Consider the following 19,780-nt stretch of genomic DNA (forward strand, 5'->3'; position numbering starts at 1 on the left):
CTCGTATTTTGTTGAGGATTTTTGCATCTATGTTCATCAGTGATATTGGTCTGTAGTTTTCTTTTTTTGTGACATCTTTGTCTGGCTTTGGCATTGGGGTAATGGTGGCCTCGTGGAATGAGTTTGGGAGTCTTCCTCCCTCTGCTATATTTTGGAACAGTGTGAGAAGGATAGATTTGATAGAATTCACCTGTGAAACCATCTGGTCCTGGGCTTTTGTTTGTTGGAAGGTTTTTAATCACAGTTTCAATTTCATTACTTCTCATGGGTCTGTTCATATTTTCTATTTCTTCCTGGTTCAGTCTTGGAAGGTTGTACTTTTCTAAGAATTCATCCATTTCTGCCAGGTTGTCCATTTTATTGGCATATAGTTCCTTGTAGTAGTCTCTCATGATCCTTTGTGTTTTTGCAGTGTCAGTTGTTAGTTTTTTATTTCTAATTCTTTTGATTTGAGTTTTCTCTGTTTTTTTTCTTGATGAGTCTGGCTATTGTTTATCAATTTGGTTTATCTTCTCAAAGAACCAGCTTTTGTTTTATTGATCTTTGCTATTGTTTCCTTCATTTGTTTTTCATTTATTTCTGCTCTCATCTTTATGATTTCTTTCCTTCTGCCAACTTTGGGGGTTTTTTGCTCTTCTTTCTCTGATTGCTTTAGGTGTAAGGTTAGGTTGTTTGAGATTTTTCTTGTTTCTGGAGGTATGATTATATTGCTATAAACTTCCTTCTTAGAACTGCTTTTGCTGCATCCCATAGGTTTTGGGTCATCGTATTTTCATTGTCATTTGCTTCTAGGTATTTTTTTGATTTCGTCTTTGATTTCTTCAGTGATCTCTTGGTTATTTAGTAGCATATTGTTTAGCCTCCAAAAAATACAATTGTTTGTATTTTTTACAATTTTTTTTTAGTGTAATTGATACCCAGTCTCATAGCATTATGGTCGGAAAAGATACTTGATATGATTTCAGTTTTCTTAAATTTACCGAGTCTTGATTTGTGACCCGAGGTATGATCTGTTGTGGAGAATGTTCCATGTGCACTTGAGAAGAAAGTGTATTCTGTTGTTTTTGGATGGAATGTCCTATAAATATCAATTAAGTCCATCTAGTCTAATATGTCATTTAAAGCTCGTGTTTCCTTATTTATTTTCATTTTGGATGATCTGTCCATTGGTGAAAGTGGGGTGTTAAAGTCCCCTACTATTATTGTGTTACTGTTGATTTCCCCTTTTATGGCTGTTAGCATTTGTCTTATGTATTGAGGTGCTCCTATGTTGGGTGCATAAATATTTACAATTGTTATATCTTTTTCTTGGGTTGATCGCTTGATCATTATGTAGTGTCCTTCTTTGTCTCTTGTAATAGTCTTTATTTTAAAGCCTATTTTGTCTGATATGAGTATTGCTATTCCAGCTTTCTTTTGATTTCCATTTGCATGGAACATCTTTTTCCATCCCCTCACTTTCAGTCTGTATGTGTCCCTAGGTCTGAAGTGTGTCTCCTGTAGGCAGAATATATACGGGTTTTGTTTTTCTATCCATTCAGCCAGTCTGTGTCTTTTGGTTGGAGCATTCAGTCCATTTACTTTTAAGGTAATTATCGACATGTATGTTCCTATTACCATTTTCTTAATTGTTCTGCATGTGTTTTTTGTAAGTCTTTTCCTTCTCTTGTGTTTCCTGCCTAGAGAAATTCCTTTAGCATTTGTTGTAAAGCTGGTTTGGTGGCGCTGAATTCTCTTAACTTTTGCTTGTCTGCAAAGTTTTTAATTTCTCTGTCGAATCTGAATGAGATCCTTGCTGGGTAGAGTAACCTTGGTTTTAGGTTTTTCCTTATCATCACTTTAAATATGTCTTGCCTTTCCCTTCTGGCTTGCAGAGTTTCTGCTGAAAGATTAGCTGTTAACCTTATGGGGATTCCCTTGTATGTTGGTGCTTCCTGGACTTGATTGACTATTTCCTTTCCCATGTTATGGAAGTTTTCAACTATAATCTCTTCAAATATTTTCTCAGACCCTTTCTTTTTCTCTTCTTCTTCTGGGACCCCTATAATTCAAATGTTGGTGTGTTTAATGTTGTCCCAGAGTTCTCTGAGACTGTCCTGAGTTCTTTTCTTTCTTTTTTCTTTATTCTGTTCTGCGGCAGTTATTTCCACTATTCTATCTTCCAGGTCACTTTTCCGTTCTTCTGCCTCAGTTATTCGGCTATTGATTCCTTCTAGAGTATTTTAAATTTCATTTATTGTGTTGTTCATCATTGTTTGTTTGCTCTTTAGTTCTTCTAGGTCCTTGTTGAACATTTCTTCTATTTCCTCCATTCTATTTCTGAGATTTTGGATCATCTTTACTATCATTATTCTGAATTCTTTTTCAGGTAGACTGCCTATTTCCTTTTCATTTCTTTGGTCTGGTGGGTTTTTACCTTGTTCCTTCATCTGCTGCATATTTCTCTGTCTTCTAATTTTGTTTAACTTATGGTGTTTGGGGGTCTCCTTTTCACAGGCTGCAGGTTCGTAGTTCCTGTTATTTTTGGTGTCTTCCCTCAGTGGGTGAGGTTGGTTCAGTGTGTTGTGTAGGCTTCCTGGTGGAGGGGACTGGTGCCTGTGTTCTGCTGGGTGAGGCTGGATCTTGTCCTTCTGGTGGGCAGAGCCGTGTCTGGTGGTGTTTTTTGGGGTGTCTGTGAACTTATTATGACTTTAGGCAGCCTCTCTGCTAACGAGTGGGGTTGTGTTCCTGTCTTGCTAGCTGTTTGGCATGGGGCATCCAGCCCTGGAGCTTGCTGACGGTTGGATGGAGTTGGGTTTTAGTGTTGAGATGGAGAGCTCTGGGAGAGCTCTTGCTGATTGATATTACATGGAGCCCGAGGTCTCTGGTGGTCCAGTGTCCTGGACTTGGCTCTCCCACCTTGGAGGCTCAGGCTAACACCTGGCCAGAGCACCAAGACCCTGCCAGCCACATGGCTCAGAAGAAAAGGAAGGAAAAAAAAAAAGGCAAAAAATGAACAGATAGAACCCCAAACCAAATGGTAAAAGCAAAACTATACAGGCGAAATCACACAAATAAACACACACACACACACACACACACACACACACACTGATAAAAAGAAAACAAACAAAAACAAACAACAACAAAAACGAACAGACAGAACCCTTGGACATATGGTAATAGCAAACCTAAACCTACAATAATCACAGAAAGAAACACATACACACACACACTCACAAAAAGAGAAAAAAGGAAAAAAAATTTTTAATAAAAATAAAATAAAAAGGAAGAGAGTAACCAAACTAATAAACAAATCCACCAGTGATAACAAGCACTAAAAACTAAACTAAGATAAACCTAAACTGAAAAAAAAATCAGACGCAGAAAGTAAACCCCATGTCTACAGTTGCTCCAAAGTCCACCGCCTCAATTTTGGGAACATTCATTGTCTATTCCTGTATTCCAGACATTCAGGGTTTATCATGTTGATTGTGGGGATTTAATCCACTGCTTCTGAGGCTGCACAGAAAATTTCCCTTTCTCTTCTTTGTTCGTACAGCTTCTGGGGTTCAGCTTTGGTTTTGGCCCCACCTCTGTGTGTAGGCCCCCCTCAAGCATCTGTTCCTCACCCAGACAGGAGGGCATTAAAGCAGCAGCTGATTAAGGATTTCTTGCTCAGGCCAGGGAGAGGGAGGGGTACAGTAGTCATAATTGGAATGCGGGGCAAGCCTGTGGCGGGAGAGGCCAGTGTGACATTGTAACAGCCTGAGGTGTGCCGTGTGTTCTCCCAGGAAAGTTGTCCCTGGATCTTGGGACCCTGGCAGTGGCATGCTACACAGCCTCCCAGGGAGGGTGTGGGTAGTGACCTGTGCTTGCACATAGGATTCTTGGTGGCAGCGGCGGCAGCGTTAGCGGTCCCTGCCCATCTCTGGGGTCCAAGCTGACAGTCGTGGCTCATGCCCATCTCTGGAGCTTGCTTAGGCAGTGCTCTGCTGTCTCTGGGCACACAGAGCAGGAATCCCCTCTCCTTGCGCACCCCGAAACAATGGTCTCTTGCCTCTTAGGCAGGTTCAGACTCTTTCCCGGATTCCCTCCCAGCTAGCTGTGGTGCACTAGCACCCTTCAAGCTGACTTCACGCAGCCAACCCCAGTCCTTTCCCTGGCATCTGACCTCCGAAGCCTGAGCCTTAGCTCGCAGCCCCCACCCGCCTCGGTGGGTGAGCAGACAAGCCTCTCAGGCTGGTGAGTGCTGGTCGGCACCGATCCTCTGTGCGGGAATCTCTCTGCTTTGCCCTCTGTACCCCTGTTGCTGCACTTTCCTCTGTGGTTCCAAAGCTTCCCCCCTGGTTGCCCCCTGTCCCCAACAGTGAAGGGGCTTCCTAGTGTGTGAAAACTTTTCCTCCTTCACATCTCCCTCCCAGAGGTGCAGGTTCCGTCTCTATTCTTTTGTCTCTGTTTTTTCTTTTTTCTTTTGCCCTACCCAGGTACGTGGGGATTTTCTTGCCTTTTGGGAAGTCTGTGGTCTTCTACCAGTGTTCAGTAGGTGTTCTGTAGTCATTGTTCCACATGTAGATGTATTTTTGATGTATTTGTGGGGAGAAAGGTGATCTCCACGTCTTACTCCTCCACCATATTGAAGGTACCCGCACTTGTTTGTTGATGGGTTATCATGGCAATGGGAAGCACAGAAAAAGTTAATTATCAGCACGGACTAAAATGGAACAATTTGGACTTTGGTTTTAAATTAATTAAAATTCTGTTTCTAGTGTTAAAAGAAAAAGAAAACTGAATTTTTTTTCAGAATTATTATTTTTTAACATCTTTATTGGAGTATAACTGCTTTACAATGGTGTGTTAGTTTCTGCTTTATAACAAAGTGAATCAGTTATACATATACATATGTTCCCATATCTCTTCCCTCTTGCTTCTCCCTCCCTCCCACCCTCCACATCCTACCCCTCTAGGTGGTCACAAACCACCTAGCTGATCTCCCTGTGCTATGCGGCTGCTTCCCACTAGCTATCTATTTTACGTTTGGTAGTGTATATATGTCCATTTATCGATTAGTTCTATCTACCTAGTTGTTTCCCAATTATATATATATTTTTTAATTAGCTAGCAGGTAGGTAGTAGAGCACATGGTGGGACATACACAGGGTATTATGGCCTAAACTGCAAACTCGTTAAAATATACATATATATGTGTATATATATATATACACCCACACACACATACATATATATTAGGTTGGCCAGAAAGTTCGTTTGGGTTTTTCATAACGTGTTACAGAAAAACCCGAACGAACTTTTTGGCCAACCCAATATATGTATTTTATATGTAAGAATAGAAAAATCACTGCCAGTATTTTGTAGTGACTTAAGAGTAAATTTTGTTAACCAGTCTCAGAGGCCATGAATTTGTGGGTGACATTATCTAATGGGTTTTTAAAGGAAAGTAGTAAGTATAGGAGCCCAGCACTATACTTTGAGGTTGGCAGTAATGAAGATTGCCACGCCCTTTATTTCAGTGAAACTGGCTAAGGCAGTTTATTGGACTAAAGGGATTCTTGATCTAATGTGACACTTCTTTCTTTTTTGATTGTTGGCATATTTGTTAGTATATGTCTATTTAAGCACCTATCTAACCCTGAGGTAGAATAATAGGAAGAAAATAGTTTCATTATTATGAAGAGTAACCATAGCAACCATGTTTTTGCTGTTTTCATTACTTTTATGCCACAGTACATTCAGGACATGGATAAGCTGAATGGCCTTTATACACCTTTCCACTAAAATTATGTGGCCAGTAAGACAGAATTGTGAATGTAATCTGTTTCTTATTTCCCATTGTGACACATAGTCTAATGTAGAATAATTTCTCACCCTACTTTGCAGAAGGAAAGAAGCAGAAAAAATTGTCATTGGTTTATTGGATAAATATTGATTGAATATTCACTGTGTATCAGAACTGTTTTAGACACTGGGTGTATAGTGGAGAGCTAAATAACATGGTCTCTGCCTTCATGGAGTCATAGAGTAGAAGCTGCAACTGAAATGTACTAATAATAATGCTTTTTATGCTGACATCTACATTTGCATATTGCAGTGATTTTTCAACCCTGGCTACATAACCAAATCACACACCTAACTTTGTAAAAAGTCAGATGTCCAGACTTTTAACTTTGGAGATTCAGATTTCAGTATGTTTGGACTAAAGCCTGTGCATAGGGATATTTTTTTAAACTCCACAGATGATTCTTATGTATAGCTGGTATTGAAAAATCCTAGTGTATCAACTTGTAGTTCTTATACTATGTATATTGTCCCATTTGACCTCTGGATAGCAACCATTTCTGTTAAGTAGAGTAGGTATTACTAGCCTGTTAACCACAGTTTTATAAATTAAGAAACTAAAAGCTACAAGATCATGTACCTCATAAATAGCTGAGATAGATCCAGAAACCAGGTCCTGTGACTCCTCAGAGAGAAGTCTATTTTTTTATTAAAACAATTACAGAAAAGTCAATTGTTTTTTTGTGTGTGTGTGTTAAGGGTGAAGAAAAAGATGCATTACTACACTTTTTTGAGATTGTGACTGATTCTCTCTTCTGGCTATTGGGAGGACATGTTCAACTCATCCAGAATGGTAAGAAAAAAGATTTTTTAAGTGATAGTCATTGTAGAGTCACCCGCTAACAGTTTGATTTTTTTTTTTCTAAAAATAAATACCTCATTAACTACAGATAACCACAGTTAAATGAAACGACACTGAAATAACCCCACGCACAAAAAATAAAAGCACATTTGGATGTTCCAGCTTTAAATAGACAACATCAACCATGTGGATATTACATTAAGCGGAAAATTGCTAAAATATAACTTTCTCCTTAGTTTTTTCTATTTAGCAAATCTAAGATAAGGATTAATGATCTTAACAGTTTAGTCTAGGAAAAATCTTTTTTTTTCCCCCCAAAGATTACAGTTATATTTTAGACTTAGTATGATGGAAATCCCTATGTACAGAGTATAGATATAATTTAACTCACAGCCTAACTATTGATGTAAGAGTAAGCTTTTATATAGTGATATTTTACTAAACTTGAAAGTTACTATATAGGATTTCTGTACTTACATTGAGCAATACAAATACATGTTAGTTTTATATTATGTTTCTTTAACACTGAGAAAGTAAAATAATAATCATGACAACATTCTTACCTTCTTGAAAGATTTAATCTAAGAAAAATGTAATTATATAGGAATAATATAAGAACATTGATATTTTTTAGAACGTAAAAATTGAACTGAATATTAATATTTTATTTTTTACTCTCAGAATTATGCATGTGCATAATTTAAAGAGTCAGATAGTTCCGTAAGAATTGTTTAAAAAATACACACAATCCCTGGCCCTCACACCTCACTCCAGTTCCCGTTTTCTAAAGGCAACTACTTTCGATCAGTATAACTAATACTTTTGGTAGTTATATCCACATAGAGCTAAGTAACATGCTTGAATACTTCTTTAAAAAAAAAGCATTATCTATTCATTTCCCATTATAGAACAAATATTATTATAAACTTCCCAACTTAAAGAACTATTTTACCAAAAATATAAAGTACTTAGCCACACTATAGTGAGATATTAAAGACCTAGTTAAAGAGAGACAGAGAGAGAATACTTGAAAAATTTTTAAATATTCCATATTCCTTTTCAAAAATTATAACAAAAGTGACAATACTCCTCAGATCAATCTGTAGATTAAAACACCAATAAAGTAGGTATTAAAACTAAGTTAAACAATTGGATACAAAATTAGGATGTCCAGTAACCTTTTCTCTCAAAAGAACCACCTCCTTGGAGAAATGGCTGACTATATATAGGTATGAGGTAGAAAATATGCAAGGTAAGCCAGAAGTATCTTGAATACTAGACAGGAAGGAACCAATCAAAGTCTATTAGGATTTTGTGAAAAGGACTCAGGAGCCAACATAAGGAGGTTTCTACTAGCTAAAAATGGGAAATTTGAACAGTAATAGGGGTAATAACTACAGTGGATTAAAACTCATCAAATCTAGTGAGATTATTAACTTTAACCTTTTATTATGGAAAGTAGAATAGTATAATGAACCCCTATGTACTCATCACTGAGCTTCAACAGTTATCAACATTTTGCTAATCTTTTTTTATGTATTCCCATACCATTATTAATAAAAGTTACCATTAGAGTCTGCTAGGGGACCAGTTCATTTTGAAAACTGGTAAATGAAGAGTCCAGCATTTATACTGCCTTTTCTTACATATTGATGAGGAGAAACTTTTCTTTATAAACATATCCCAACTAATAAGTGAAAAGGGTATGATAGAATAGTGCCATTTTGCAACCTTTAGTGAATTATCCATCACTGTCAACACCTCAAAAGGAGAGACAACCAGATAATAAGTGCCTCATCATAACCTCACATATGACATGGATATGCCAAAAATTCAAACATGAATCATTTTGATCCTGGAGCTCCAACTACCAATTTGTAGAAAGTCAGAGAAACATTAAATTATACCCCAGGAATGCAGTTAGCAAAGCTAGACTGGGGGAAACTCATAGGACAGTTGACATAGTTTCATCAACAAATAAATTGCAAGGGGGAAAAAAGGTAAAATAGAAACGCATAGGTTAAAAGAAATTTGAAAGATAACCAGTTCCAATGTGTGACTCTTAATTGGATCTTGATTCAAATAAACTTAAAAATTCACACAGAAAATGGAAATGGGAGGACTGACTGGATATTTGATAAAATCAGGGAACCGTGATTATTTAGGTTAGATAATGGCTATGTTTTATTTTTTAATAATTCATATGTTTGGGGAATATGTATTGAAATACTTGTGGATAAAATGATTTGATGTCTTAGATTTGCTTTCAAATAAAATGGGAGGCAGGAAGTAGATGGGATAGGTGAAACAAGATTGTTGGTGAGTTGATCACTGTAAAAGTTGAGTGACTGGTACATGCAGGGTCATTATACTGTTCTCTCTACTCTTACATATGTTTGAAACTTTTCATTGTAAAAAGTTTAATTAAATAAAGAAATGGGCAAAAGTGTCAGTTTTAGTTTGGGGGACCAAATAGTTATCTGACTGCACTTGAAAAACATAATAGAGGCTTCAAAAATAAGTTATATAATAATATAAGAAAAATAGTATAAAAAATAAAGTAGAATAACATTAATAAATTATCATAATTTTTCCAATATAGAAAAAAGGTATATACACACTAGATACTACATGATTTCAGTGAATTCAAAGGTAATTAAAGAGTTGTTAATGAAACATCTTTAAGTAGACAAAAATGGAAAAATACACTTATCCCAGCTACAGAGGAGAATTTTTTTGCTATTAAAGAATAGAAAATTAGAAGACATAAAAATATTTAATAGTAGTGGTATTGTGTTTTGAAGTTGTTAAACATTAAAAAAGAATGGTATCTGGTGAGATATTGAAATAATGGATTATATAAATAGAAATGAAGAACAGTAGTTAGTATGTGAAAGAAATCAAATACATTCCCTCAGGAAACTGAAAGAGGAAAAGAGGAAAGTTGTTTTGTAGAAGCTAGGGTAGTGTTCACAGAGCTGCCTTGCCAACATACCTGATCCTACTTTAATTAAAATTCTGAGGGGCTTCCCTGGTGGCGCAGTGGTTAAGAATCCACCTGCCAATGCAGGAGACACGGGTTCGAGCCCTGGTCTGGGAATATCCCACGTACCACGGAGCAACTAAGCCTGTGTGCCACAGCTACTGAGCCTGCACTCTACAGCCCGTGCACCACAACTACTGAAGCCTGCGCACCTAGAGCCCATGTTCTGCAACAAGAGAAGCCACGGCAGTGAGAAGCCCGAACAGCGCAAAGAAGAGTAGCCCCCGCTCACCGCAACTAGAGAAAGCCCGCGCACAGTAACAAAGACCCAACACAGCCAAAAATAAATAAATAAATTTATTTTTAAAAAAATTCTGATCAGTTAGTGAAGAAAGGACTATAAACTGACATTTACTGGGAAACTACCCTGTTCTAGGACATTTTACAATAGTCTGTGAAAGAGCTGTTATTTTTAGTTTTACAGGGGCAGAAATAGATGTTCTGAGAGGTTAAGCGACTTGCGTAAGCATCCAGTGCCAAGTCTTCATAACTGGCTGCTCAGAGCCTAAAAATTATAAACCAACAAAAATAAATACTCTCTGGGTAGTTAATGATTTTATTATTATTTAAGATAAGATATTAGCAAACATGATACATATATAACAATTAAATTTTTAAGGACATGAGCCGCTGATTACGGTCATCTGTACCATTCACTATTCCTTCACATTCTCTTTTTTTCACAGAAAATTTGGTTTTCTTCACTGAAATCACTGCTAGAAAAGGAGATTCAGTTTTAGGATTTTATATTTTACTTTTAATTTAAGGGGAGATAACAGTAGATTCTTAGCTTAGTATTTCTTTATTTTTCTTTTTATTTTTCGCTGCGTTGGGTCTTCGTGCTTTCGCTAATTACAGCTAGCGGGGGGCTACTCTTCGTTGCAGTGTGCGGGCTTCTCATTGCAGTGGCTTTCTTGTTGTGGAGCTCGGGCTGTAGGTTCATAGGCTTCAGTATTTGTGGCGCGCAGGCTCAGTAGTTGTGGCTCGTGGGCTCTAGAGTGCAGGCTCAGTAGTTGTGGCTCATGGGCTTAGTTGCTCTGTGGCATGTGGGATCTTCCCGGACCAGTGATCGAACCCATGTCCCCTACATTGGCAGGCAGATTCTTAACCACTGCGCCACCAGGGAAGTCCCATCTTAGCTTAGTATTTCTTTATTTGTAACTGTACATAAAAATGGGATAGCTATCTATTATAGTTATTGAAACTATTCTAAAAAATCTTTACTGCAAAGTATATAAAGGCAGGAAGTTTAACAGAAATGATTATGCTTTGGCTTGGTTTTGAAAGGGCAAGTAAATACCAATTGTATCATCGTAGAATCTTTTTTTTTTAGATGTTGGGGGTAGGAGTTTATTAATTTAATTTATTTTTGCTGTGTTGTGTCTTCGTTTCTGTGCAAGGGCTTTCTCTAGTTGTGGCAAGCGGGGGCCACTCTTCATCGCGGTGTGCGGGCCTCTCACTCTCTCCGTGTTTCCTGTTTTCTCTCTAGTTGTGGCAAGCGGGGGCCACTCTTCATCGCGGTGTGCGGGCCTCTCACTGTCACGGTCTCTCTTGTTGCGGAGCACAGGCTCCAGATGCTCAGGCTCAGTAGTTGTGGCTCAAGGGCCTAGTTGCTCCGCGGTGTGTGGGATCCTCCCAGACCAGGGCTTGAACCCGTGTCCCCTGCATTAGCAGGCAGATTCTCAACCACTGCGCCACCAGGGAAGCCCCCCATCATAGAATCTTAATCTTTCTTATTTTCTCTTCCTTTAGTACTGCGAAGTGATCATTTCTTGCACTTACTACAAACTGACAATGTTCAGGTAGGATCTACGGTCATGACCATGCTACAGAACATACTACAGATCAACAGGTAACTTGGCCTTACAAAATATGTAGAATTTTTTATTTGTGATCAGAAGCATTACCAATTTTATTCCAATTTTCCTAAAATCATCGATTGCATATGACTTGTACATGGCATTTAAAAAGCTCTATTATTACCATTGTATTTCAGAAATGGATGTAAAATACTGTAAAAGACTGGAAATTTATTATCAAATTTGTATCTTATCTCAGAACTTAAGAAGATTTTAGCCCAAATCTCAGGCTTAGAGAAGAAAAATTACTGTGATATCTGAAGGAAAATATTGGGATCACAATAAAAAATGTTTAATCATATATTTATTTAGCAAACTGCAAGCTTAGTATTTGCCAGGTGCTATAGAAGGGCATAAAAGAAGTAATAGGCAATTTTCCCAGGTTAAAATAAAAATAGAAAGGCAGAGTAAACACTGTTGAAATCATTGATTGTTTCAGTTCAATATGGATTTGTTAAGCATCTACTATACGTGCCAAGTATTTGTCTGTCATTGGGTTTGCAAAATTGATTAACATATGAACCTTGTCTTCAAATAGCTTACAGTATAGTGGAAGAGACTAACACATAAGGACAATTATATTACAGTGTAATAAGTTACCATGTTTAAGGGTACACAAGTATTAGAGGAGCTCCTAAACCAAACTGAGGGGGGGCTACTTCCTGGAGAAGGTTAACACCTGAGATGAAACTTTACGGATGGGAAATTAGCCAGGGAGGAAGAAGAGAAAACACTATTTCTAGGCAGAGGTAACAATATAAGCAAGTGCACACAGGTAGGAAACAACATGCAGAGGGTGAAAAGTAGGCTAGAGTTCATAAGACAGGATACCATAGAAGAGAGAGGTACACAAAGAGAGAACCCCAGAGATCTGCAGAGTCCCCTTCAAGTTTTCAGTAGAGTACTGATCAGGACATGCGTTTGAGGAAACTATCCAATGTCGTGGAAAACAGTAATCCAAAAGGATTAAAAGGAGCAGTACCAGAAACACAGAGCCAAGAATACTGACTGATTCCAGCAGCCAAACTGGAAAACTACATGAAAAATGGAGCACTGAGAGTACTCAGGATGGTTTCATCTTAGTAGTGGGGGATAACAGCACTAGACTGAGCACCATTCTGGATCATCCAAACAAAATAAAAGCAAGATTTGAAAGGATCAAATTGTTTCCAAGCAAGTTAACCACATTTGGTTATTGAAATTGCCTGCATCTTAAAATTTTCTTTATTTGTAAAGTATACAAAGGCAGGAGGTTTAGCAGAAATGGTCATACTTTGATTTGGCTTTAAAGGATGAGAAAATCAAACTTGTGCCATCATAGAATCTCTGCTTTGCTCTTTTTTTTTTCCCCTCTTCCTTTAGTAATACAAAGTAATCATTTCTGCAAACTGATGATGTTCAGATAGGATCTACAATCATAACTATGTATAAAATTCTAGAAAATGTAAATTAATTTATAGTGATAGAAAGCAGATCAGTGGTTGCCTGGGTATAAGGTGCCAGGGAAGGTAAGAAGGGAGGGACTACAGTGAAACAAAAGGAAGCTTTGGGGGGTGATGGGTATGTTCATTATCTTGATTGCGATGGGGAAACGTCAAAACTTACCGAATTGTACATTTAAATGTGTGCAGTTTGTTGTATATCAATTATACTTTAATGAAGCTGGTCAAAATAAAAAATCATTAGGTCTTCATGAGCATTTTGATACGGAGTAAAATAAAGGATGCATTCAGGTATGACACCAAGTTTTCTATAATGGATAATAGACAGTGGTATAGCCAAAACAAATTCAATATTGGTTATGTCCAACATAGGTAGATATTTTCAGCAGGCAGAGAAATAAGAGTCCATGCAAAGACTTGTACACAAATGTTCATAGCAGCTTTGTCTGTAACACCCAGAGACAAGAGAACTTAAATGTCCACTGACAAGTGAATGTGACTTCTGGAAGAGATCTGGACTAGAACTATGGACTTATGAGTTAGCCTAAAAATGATAGTTAAAAACATGAGAGAAGATGAGCTCAGTGGAAAATATGAATAGAATGAGAAAAGAAATGGGCTGAAAATGGAATCCTGGGGAGTAACCTTTAAGGGGTATATTGGGGAAGGGGAGCCCACAAAGAAGACTGAGAAAGAATGGTCAAAAATCTGTAAGTAGAGGATGGAAGAGGATCAGAAGAACATTTTATCACAGAAGCTGAATGGTAGAGAATATCAGGCATAACCTTTACGGTTACTTTTTCTACTGGATAAAAGTCATTTATATTGTTGTTGAGTAAGAATCTTTGCATTGCTCTCAGATAATAATCATTGCCATTATTTGCTTTCTACAAGCCAACATCTACTTTTACAGAATTGCAAAATATCCTAATCAGTAGTAAATGGATAATCAAAGGTACACACCCCTAGAAAATCACATACTCCTTGACGGGGTGAGTAAAAGAACACCCAGTAATCCCTTTTGACTATTTTGATGTTTCAGGTAATTTTTCATGACATCAGTAATGCAACATGAGGTTGTTAGTGTAATAAAGGAATACTAAAAGAAAAAGTTCCTTCTATATTAAGTACATGATAATTGAATTCCTATAACATGTTTGTCTTCGTACATCATTAAGCAGTGAACCATGTACTTAATGCCCTGTGATCTTCCTCTTATTATTGCCTTGAAGCTTTTGAACCATCTATTTACTATTTTGCACATTTATCTTTCCTCCAGTATTTGATTGCAAGTTTCTTTGGCAACTTTGTATTCCTTACTTTACCTAGCATGGTGCCTTACAGTAAGAAATCAATTAATTCAATTAATTAATTAATGTGATGTATTCTTGGAACTAAGCTATCTGCTTAAACTGTTGGTTATCTTCATGGATCAGGCCATAGGCATTAAGTTGCTGCACCTTTAATGTTTAATTTTCTGTGATACTTATGTGTTGTTTAGTAACGGTACATTTTTTATTTTTATTTTGTTCTATTAGTGGTGATTTACTCCGAATAGAAGGGAAAACCCTGCATTCAATTTTAGATGAAGTTGTTTTCAAACTTTTATCAACTCCTAGTCCAGTCATAAGAAGTACTGCTACAAGGCTCCTACTGTTGATGGCTGAATCCCATCAGGAAATTTTGATTTTACTGAGACTAAGTGCCTGCTACAAAGGTAGTACATATATTCTTTCTTTTCTTGAAAGTCTCAAAAAGAACATTTTTATTGATGGTTTATGGAAAACAAAATACCTGTGTTTTTAAAAAGTCAATAATTGAAATGTGCAGATAAACTCTGTCACAGCAGATAACAGTTCAGGGAAAATACCTTTATGTAATCCAGCCATCTTCGTGTCTCAACAGATGGCATATGGTACCTTATTGACAAGGTTACAATGAATATTTGCTCCCTCTCTGACAAAAAGGTTGTGTATTGAATATACCATATAGTGTAGTAAAATAATGACCAAAAAAATCAGTGATCTTACCTAACTTTACTGAGAAAATAGAGCTGTGCTTCAGAGATTGACAGCCCTTTTGATCTTTACATCAATTAATAATTACTCTTCAACTCCTATACTGCTTTTCCTCAAAGACAAACAAAAAATTTCCCTCACCTCCAAAATCAAACATATATGTGAATAAAAAGTCAGAAAACTTGAGAAGGAAAGGACTCAGTGTTTTACCATTACCATATAATATCTTTCATTTAATTGAGCATTTACTATGTGTCAGATAACTATTCCTCATACTTTATGTGTATTAAAATATTTAATCTTCATAACAATCCTGTGAGATGTTTACTCTTATCCTCGTTGTATAGCAGTGGAAACAGAGGCATGGAAAAAATGTAGGGGTCTGCCCAGAATTACTCAGGTAGTTTTTTTTTTTCAACTGTTAATCAAAGTTATATGTTAGCTTTGTTTTATTTCTTTGCTAGCCAGAGCCGTGAATTCATTACAATATATTTTCTTACTCAGTATGGTCAAGAAGTAGGTTTCTAATTGATTAAATATACTTACTAATACAGGGTTATATTATATATAAAATTTCAAGAATTAGAGTATAATGTGATGCATTTAATACCAACACTATTAAAATGGCCTTTAATCATTCTTGATGATTTGGAAGGCACTTTAGTGACTTATCTTGCGTGAGTCATTACTGTGAACACTGTAATTATTTTATGTGTTATAGAAATATGGAGAGAAGTGCCAGTAATAAAACTGTCTAGATGATATTGTGCCAGATACACATTTTTTATTTCTGTAATTAGATTTCTTCTATAGCAATGTGAATGTCCAACAGAGTTCATTCTAAAGGAATTTTATCTTAAGCTGTCTCCCTTTCTTTTCTCAACAGTAGAACTTACTCAGTTTCCTCAAGATATTTTACAATTATTAATACTGCTGAGAACTTGAGTCTTGAAGAAAGTATAAGACATGGAAAGACCCATCTAGTGGCTTCCCCAGTTGTACACTCGAAGGCCATTTTCCCTTGCTTATGTATATTGCGTACATACATTATAATACATCATTCCTCCATGCCCTGGAAACAGTACTTACTTTGTAACTTATATTACTACTCAGTTTTAATTTGGGATGAAAGTGCAGTATTTTAATATTATAGCACTTCTCCTATAATAAATGCTCAGGAACCTATTGATTTACCCCAAATTACATACATTACTGTGTATTTTCATGTAATAATAACTTCATTTAATTAGTAGTAACTAATAACCTGCTTAAGTGCTTCCACAGGATAGGCATTTACTCAGTATGTATTCATTATCTTTTTTTTTTTTTTTTTTTTTTTTTTTGCGGTACGTGGGCCTCTCACTGTTGTGGCCTCTCCCGTTGCGGAGCACAGGCTCCGGACGTGCAGGCTCAGCGGCCATGGCTCACGGACCCAGCCACTCCGTGGCATGTGGGATCTTCCTGGACCGGGGCACGAGCCCGTGTCCCCTGCATCGGCAGGCTGACTCTCAACCACTGCGCCACCAGGGAAACCCTCATTATCTTTTTTTAAAATGTTTTTGTTTAAGGTATTTATGTTCAAAAAAAAAAAAAACAACTATATGTCTCTACCCTTTGACTTATTGCAGTGATTCCACTCACCCTTTTTTTTTTAATTAAAGAGGTTGACTAGACAGATTTTGCATCACATCTCACAAGTGAGCACATAAGAACTCCAGGACAGTGGAAAATCCTAAAGACCTCAATCTAGAAGTTTTTGAGAAAAGGAAAAAGAAAAATCATGTGATTAATCTTGTTATTGTTTTCATTTGTTTCTAAACTAGACTTTTTAACCTCAAATTAATTCTGATTAGATAACAAAATCATATTTTATTATTAATAGTTGTGCCTTTGTTATTACATTTCAGGACTCAGAAGTCTACTAAATAAACAAGAGCCTGGGACAGAGTTTAGTCAAGAACTTAGACAGCTCATTGGTCTTTTAAGCCCTAAGGTCTATCAGGAAGTAGAAGAGCAGGTATTAAATTATAAAAATTATTTGCATGATATTTACTAACATTTCAGTAAACATTTTAGTTTCAAAATATTGGATAGTGGTAGTCTCTTGAATCTTTTATTTGCTCTCTCTCCCCTTTCCTTTACTTATTTTCCCCTGACATCCAGAGCAGCCATAGTTTGATGGGAGAAGGAGTTGTTTATGGTCTAAATTTTTAACCCCAGAGCCTTTTTTTTTTTTTTTTAACCTATACAAAGAGTCCCTCATACCCTTGAATCTTTGAATAAATGAAGCCAGGCATAGGAACTGAAGCAAAGATGTTAAAGCATTAAATAAGCAAAACTATGAAATCCTTGTAATCGGAATGGAAGTGAGATTAATCAGGGAGAATTTGAAGCTAACTAGACTGTGTTTTGAATACATTCTAGATAATGCCTAACTGAGCTTCCTTTGGGAGATCAGGTTTAATATTCTTAGGCCTTCCCCGTCTGGGCCTATGCAGGTGTTGCCTCCTGCTCAGCTTATTAAAGATGGAGATTAATACTTGCCCAGGCCTGATATTTTACGAAGTACACTTCTAAAAAAGACTTTCCTAGAGATGTCTCTAAATTAATTCTGGCCTTTAATTTCAGAAACTGCATCAAGCAGCTTGCTTGATTCAAGCTTATTGGAAGGGTTTCCAGACTAGAAAGAGATTAAAGAAGCTTCCATCTGCTGTGACTACTTTGCAGAGGAGTTTCAGGTAAAAAATTGGGGTGAGAGGAATTATGATCTGAGAGGGCTAGATATATCTCATTAGAGTATAGCTGAGTGAAAACTTAGAGTTTGGAGTGTTTTTTTTTTCTTTTTCAGTATTCTAATCTGTTTCTTTCATTCTTGCTTCATACATTTCTGAGCACCAGCACTTCATTAACCAGATGTACTTTCAAAAGCAAAGGACATAATGTAAGACAGGAATCTGATGTAACAAATACACAATCCTGTTCACTTAATAAGACTTTTTTGTGGGCCAGGCCTACAGAGGGAGCCAGTAATGGTCAATTATCTCATTAAACCCTTAAAACTAAAAGTTGCCATAATTGTGTATGAGTACAAAAAGGTTCAAGTATGTTAACCTGATTTTCCTCAGTAAATATGGCATGGATACATATGGTCATTGAGATATGACATAGTTTGTCATTTGTTGCTATTTCAAGTAGACTAAAAATGAAATACTGAAGACATGGCCCAGTTTTTACATGACTAATCCATCCAGATTCTTAGAGGTGACAAAAAGAACACACACACACCACACACAAATGAGTTAGCTCTTAGGTCATTGTTGATAAATTAGAGCCATCTCAGAGGTGATTTCATGTAACCTAATTTAAAGCTAAATTTTAGTTCACTAAAGTGTAACTTGCATAGTCCAGAAGTCAATGTTTTTTTAAGAAAACTGAAACTATTCTTTTAATAACTGCAGCTGTGTTTCTCAGTTACAAATGTGTTTTAAAATAGTGAACTAAAATTTAGCTCTAAGTTAGGCTGCATGAGGAATCAGCTCCGAGATGGCTCTACTTTATCATAAATGACCTTAGGAGCTAAGCCATTTGTGTCTGTGTGTTTTCTTTCCATTGCCTCTAAGAATCTGGATGGGTTAGTGGAAGGTATTGAAGCCACTCTGGCTGTGTCCCTTAGTGGACATGCTTTTCATTGATAAAAGTTCTCTTCAGAGAAGACTTAAAAGATAAGTTATTAATATCATTGGGCATGAGTTTTGTTGGTAGCCAAAAAAACATTAATTTTTTACGTATGCTTCAAGTGCCTAATATATGCCAGAGGCTGTGCTAGGTATTGGGAGAGTTAAACAGACTTGAGTTTGTATCCCTCCTCAGCAACTTACGGGCTGAATGATCTTGGACAAATTGCCCCACCTCTCTCACCTCAAATTTCCCATCTATAAGATGGGGATAATTGTCTATGTACCTCACAAGATTAAAATAATAGAAAGTTTTCTTTAGCATGTTACTGGGCACTTAGAATGTGGTAGGGAGAAAAATGCATATGGCACATTTTTTGCCCTTGAAGATTTACAAATCTAGTTAGGCAGGCAGATCTGTTAAGTAAATAGTACTCATGAGAGGCAAGTATAATCCATTCCAGCATTGCTCAAAGTTTGTCTATCCTACTAGCTATTTCTTTAAAAATATTTAAAAAGTTATTTCTTTGGTTAAATAAATTTGGGAAATGATGACTATTTTGAGAGTCACACTGTATATTCTTCTATTCAGGAGTCTGAGATGTTCTTGGTATAGCTTTACCTTTGTAGTGAACTCAGAGTAGTTATCCCTTATGGATTCTTCCTGCTACCATTCTCAGCTATGTATCCTCTTACATTGCATCCTAGGATTAAAGATTTTGTCCACTTAGAAGGGTATCTGTCGAATCTAATTAAGATTCCACTATTTTAAAATAGAAATTCCATTGCTTTATGTAACAACACCAGACCAGTTATAAATATATCCATTATAAGACATTAGCCATGAAGCCAAAATTATTTAAATCTCACATTATAATGAGTTTTTAGTTTTTTAATCTCCAGTTTGCTCCAGGCTTCAGCACCTTTCCTCCTCTATTAGTTGCAACAGTTTATGCAAATTTCTTTTACTTCCTTGGTAGCTGGGCTTTCTGCCAAGGTTATTTCTGTCTCTTTGTGGTCAGGTTATTATCTCAGAGTAATTTCCCTCTCCCATGTTTTTTTGGGGGAGGGACTGTCCACCACTCACAGTTATGGACCTAGATTCAT

The 19,780-nt window shown here is 36.7% G+C and overlaps 1 protein-coding gene across 4 annotated transcripts in view; it reads left to right on the forward strand.

Annotated features, from left to right (window-relative positions):
- The window catches only part of IQCB1 (IQ motif containing B1), a 47,591-nt gene that overhangs the window by 13,457 nt on the left and 14,354 nt on the right, over positions 1-19,780 (forward strand). For all 4 annotated transcript variants that reach the window (XM_024120285.3, XM_024120288.3, XM_024120287.3 and 1 more), the window contains 5 exons: positions 6,535-6,628; positions 11,433-11,532; positions 14,520-14,698; positions 16,907-17,016; positions 17,628-17,737. In XM_024120285.3, the coding sequence (XP_023976053.1) occupies positions 6,535-6,628; positions 11,433-11,532; positions 14,520-14,698; positions 16,907-17,016; positions 17,628-17,737 (593 nt within the window). The remainder of the gene's footprint in view (positions 1-6,534; positions 6,629-11,432; positions 11,533-14,519; positions 14,699-16,906; positions 17,017-17,627; positions 17,738-19,780) is intronic.

This window comes from Physeter macrocephalus, chromosome 1 (genome assembly GCF_002837175.3).
Source record: "Physeter macrocephalus isolate SW-GA chromosome 1, ASM283717v5, whole genome shotgun sequence".
Classification (NCBI taxonomy): Eukaryota; Metazoa; Chordata; class Mammalia; order Artiodactyla; family Physeteridae; genus Physeter; species Physeter macrocephalus.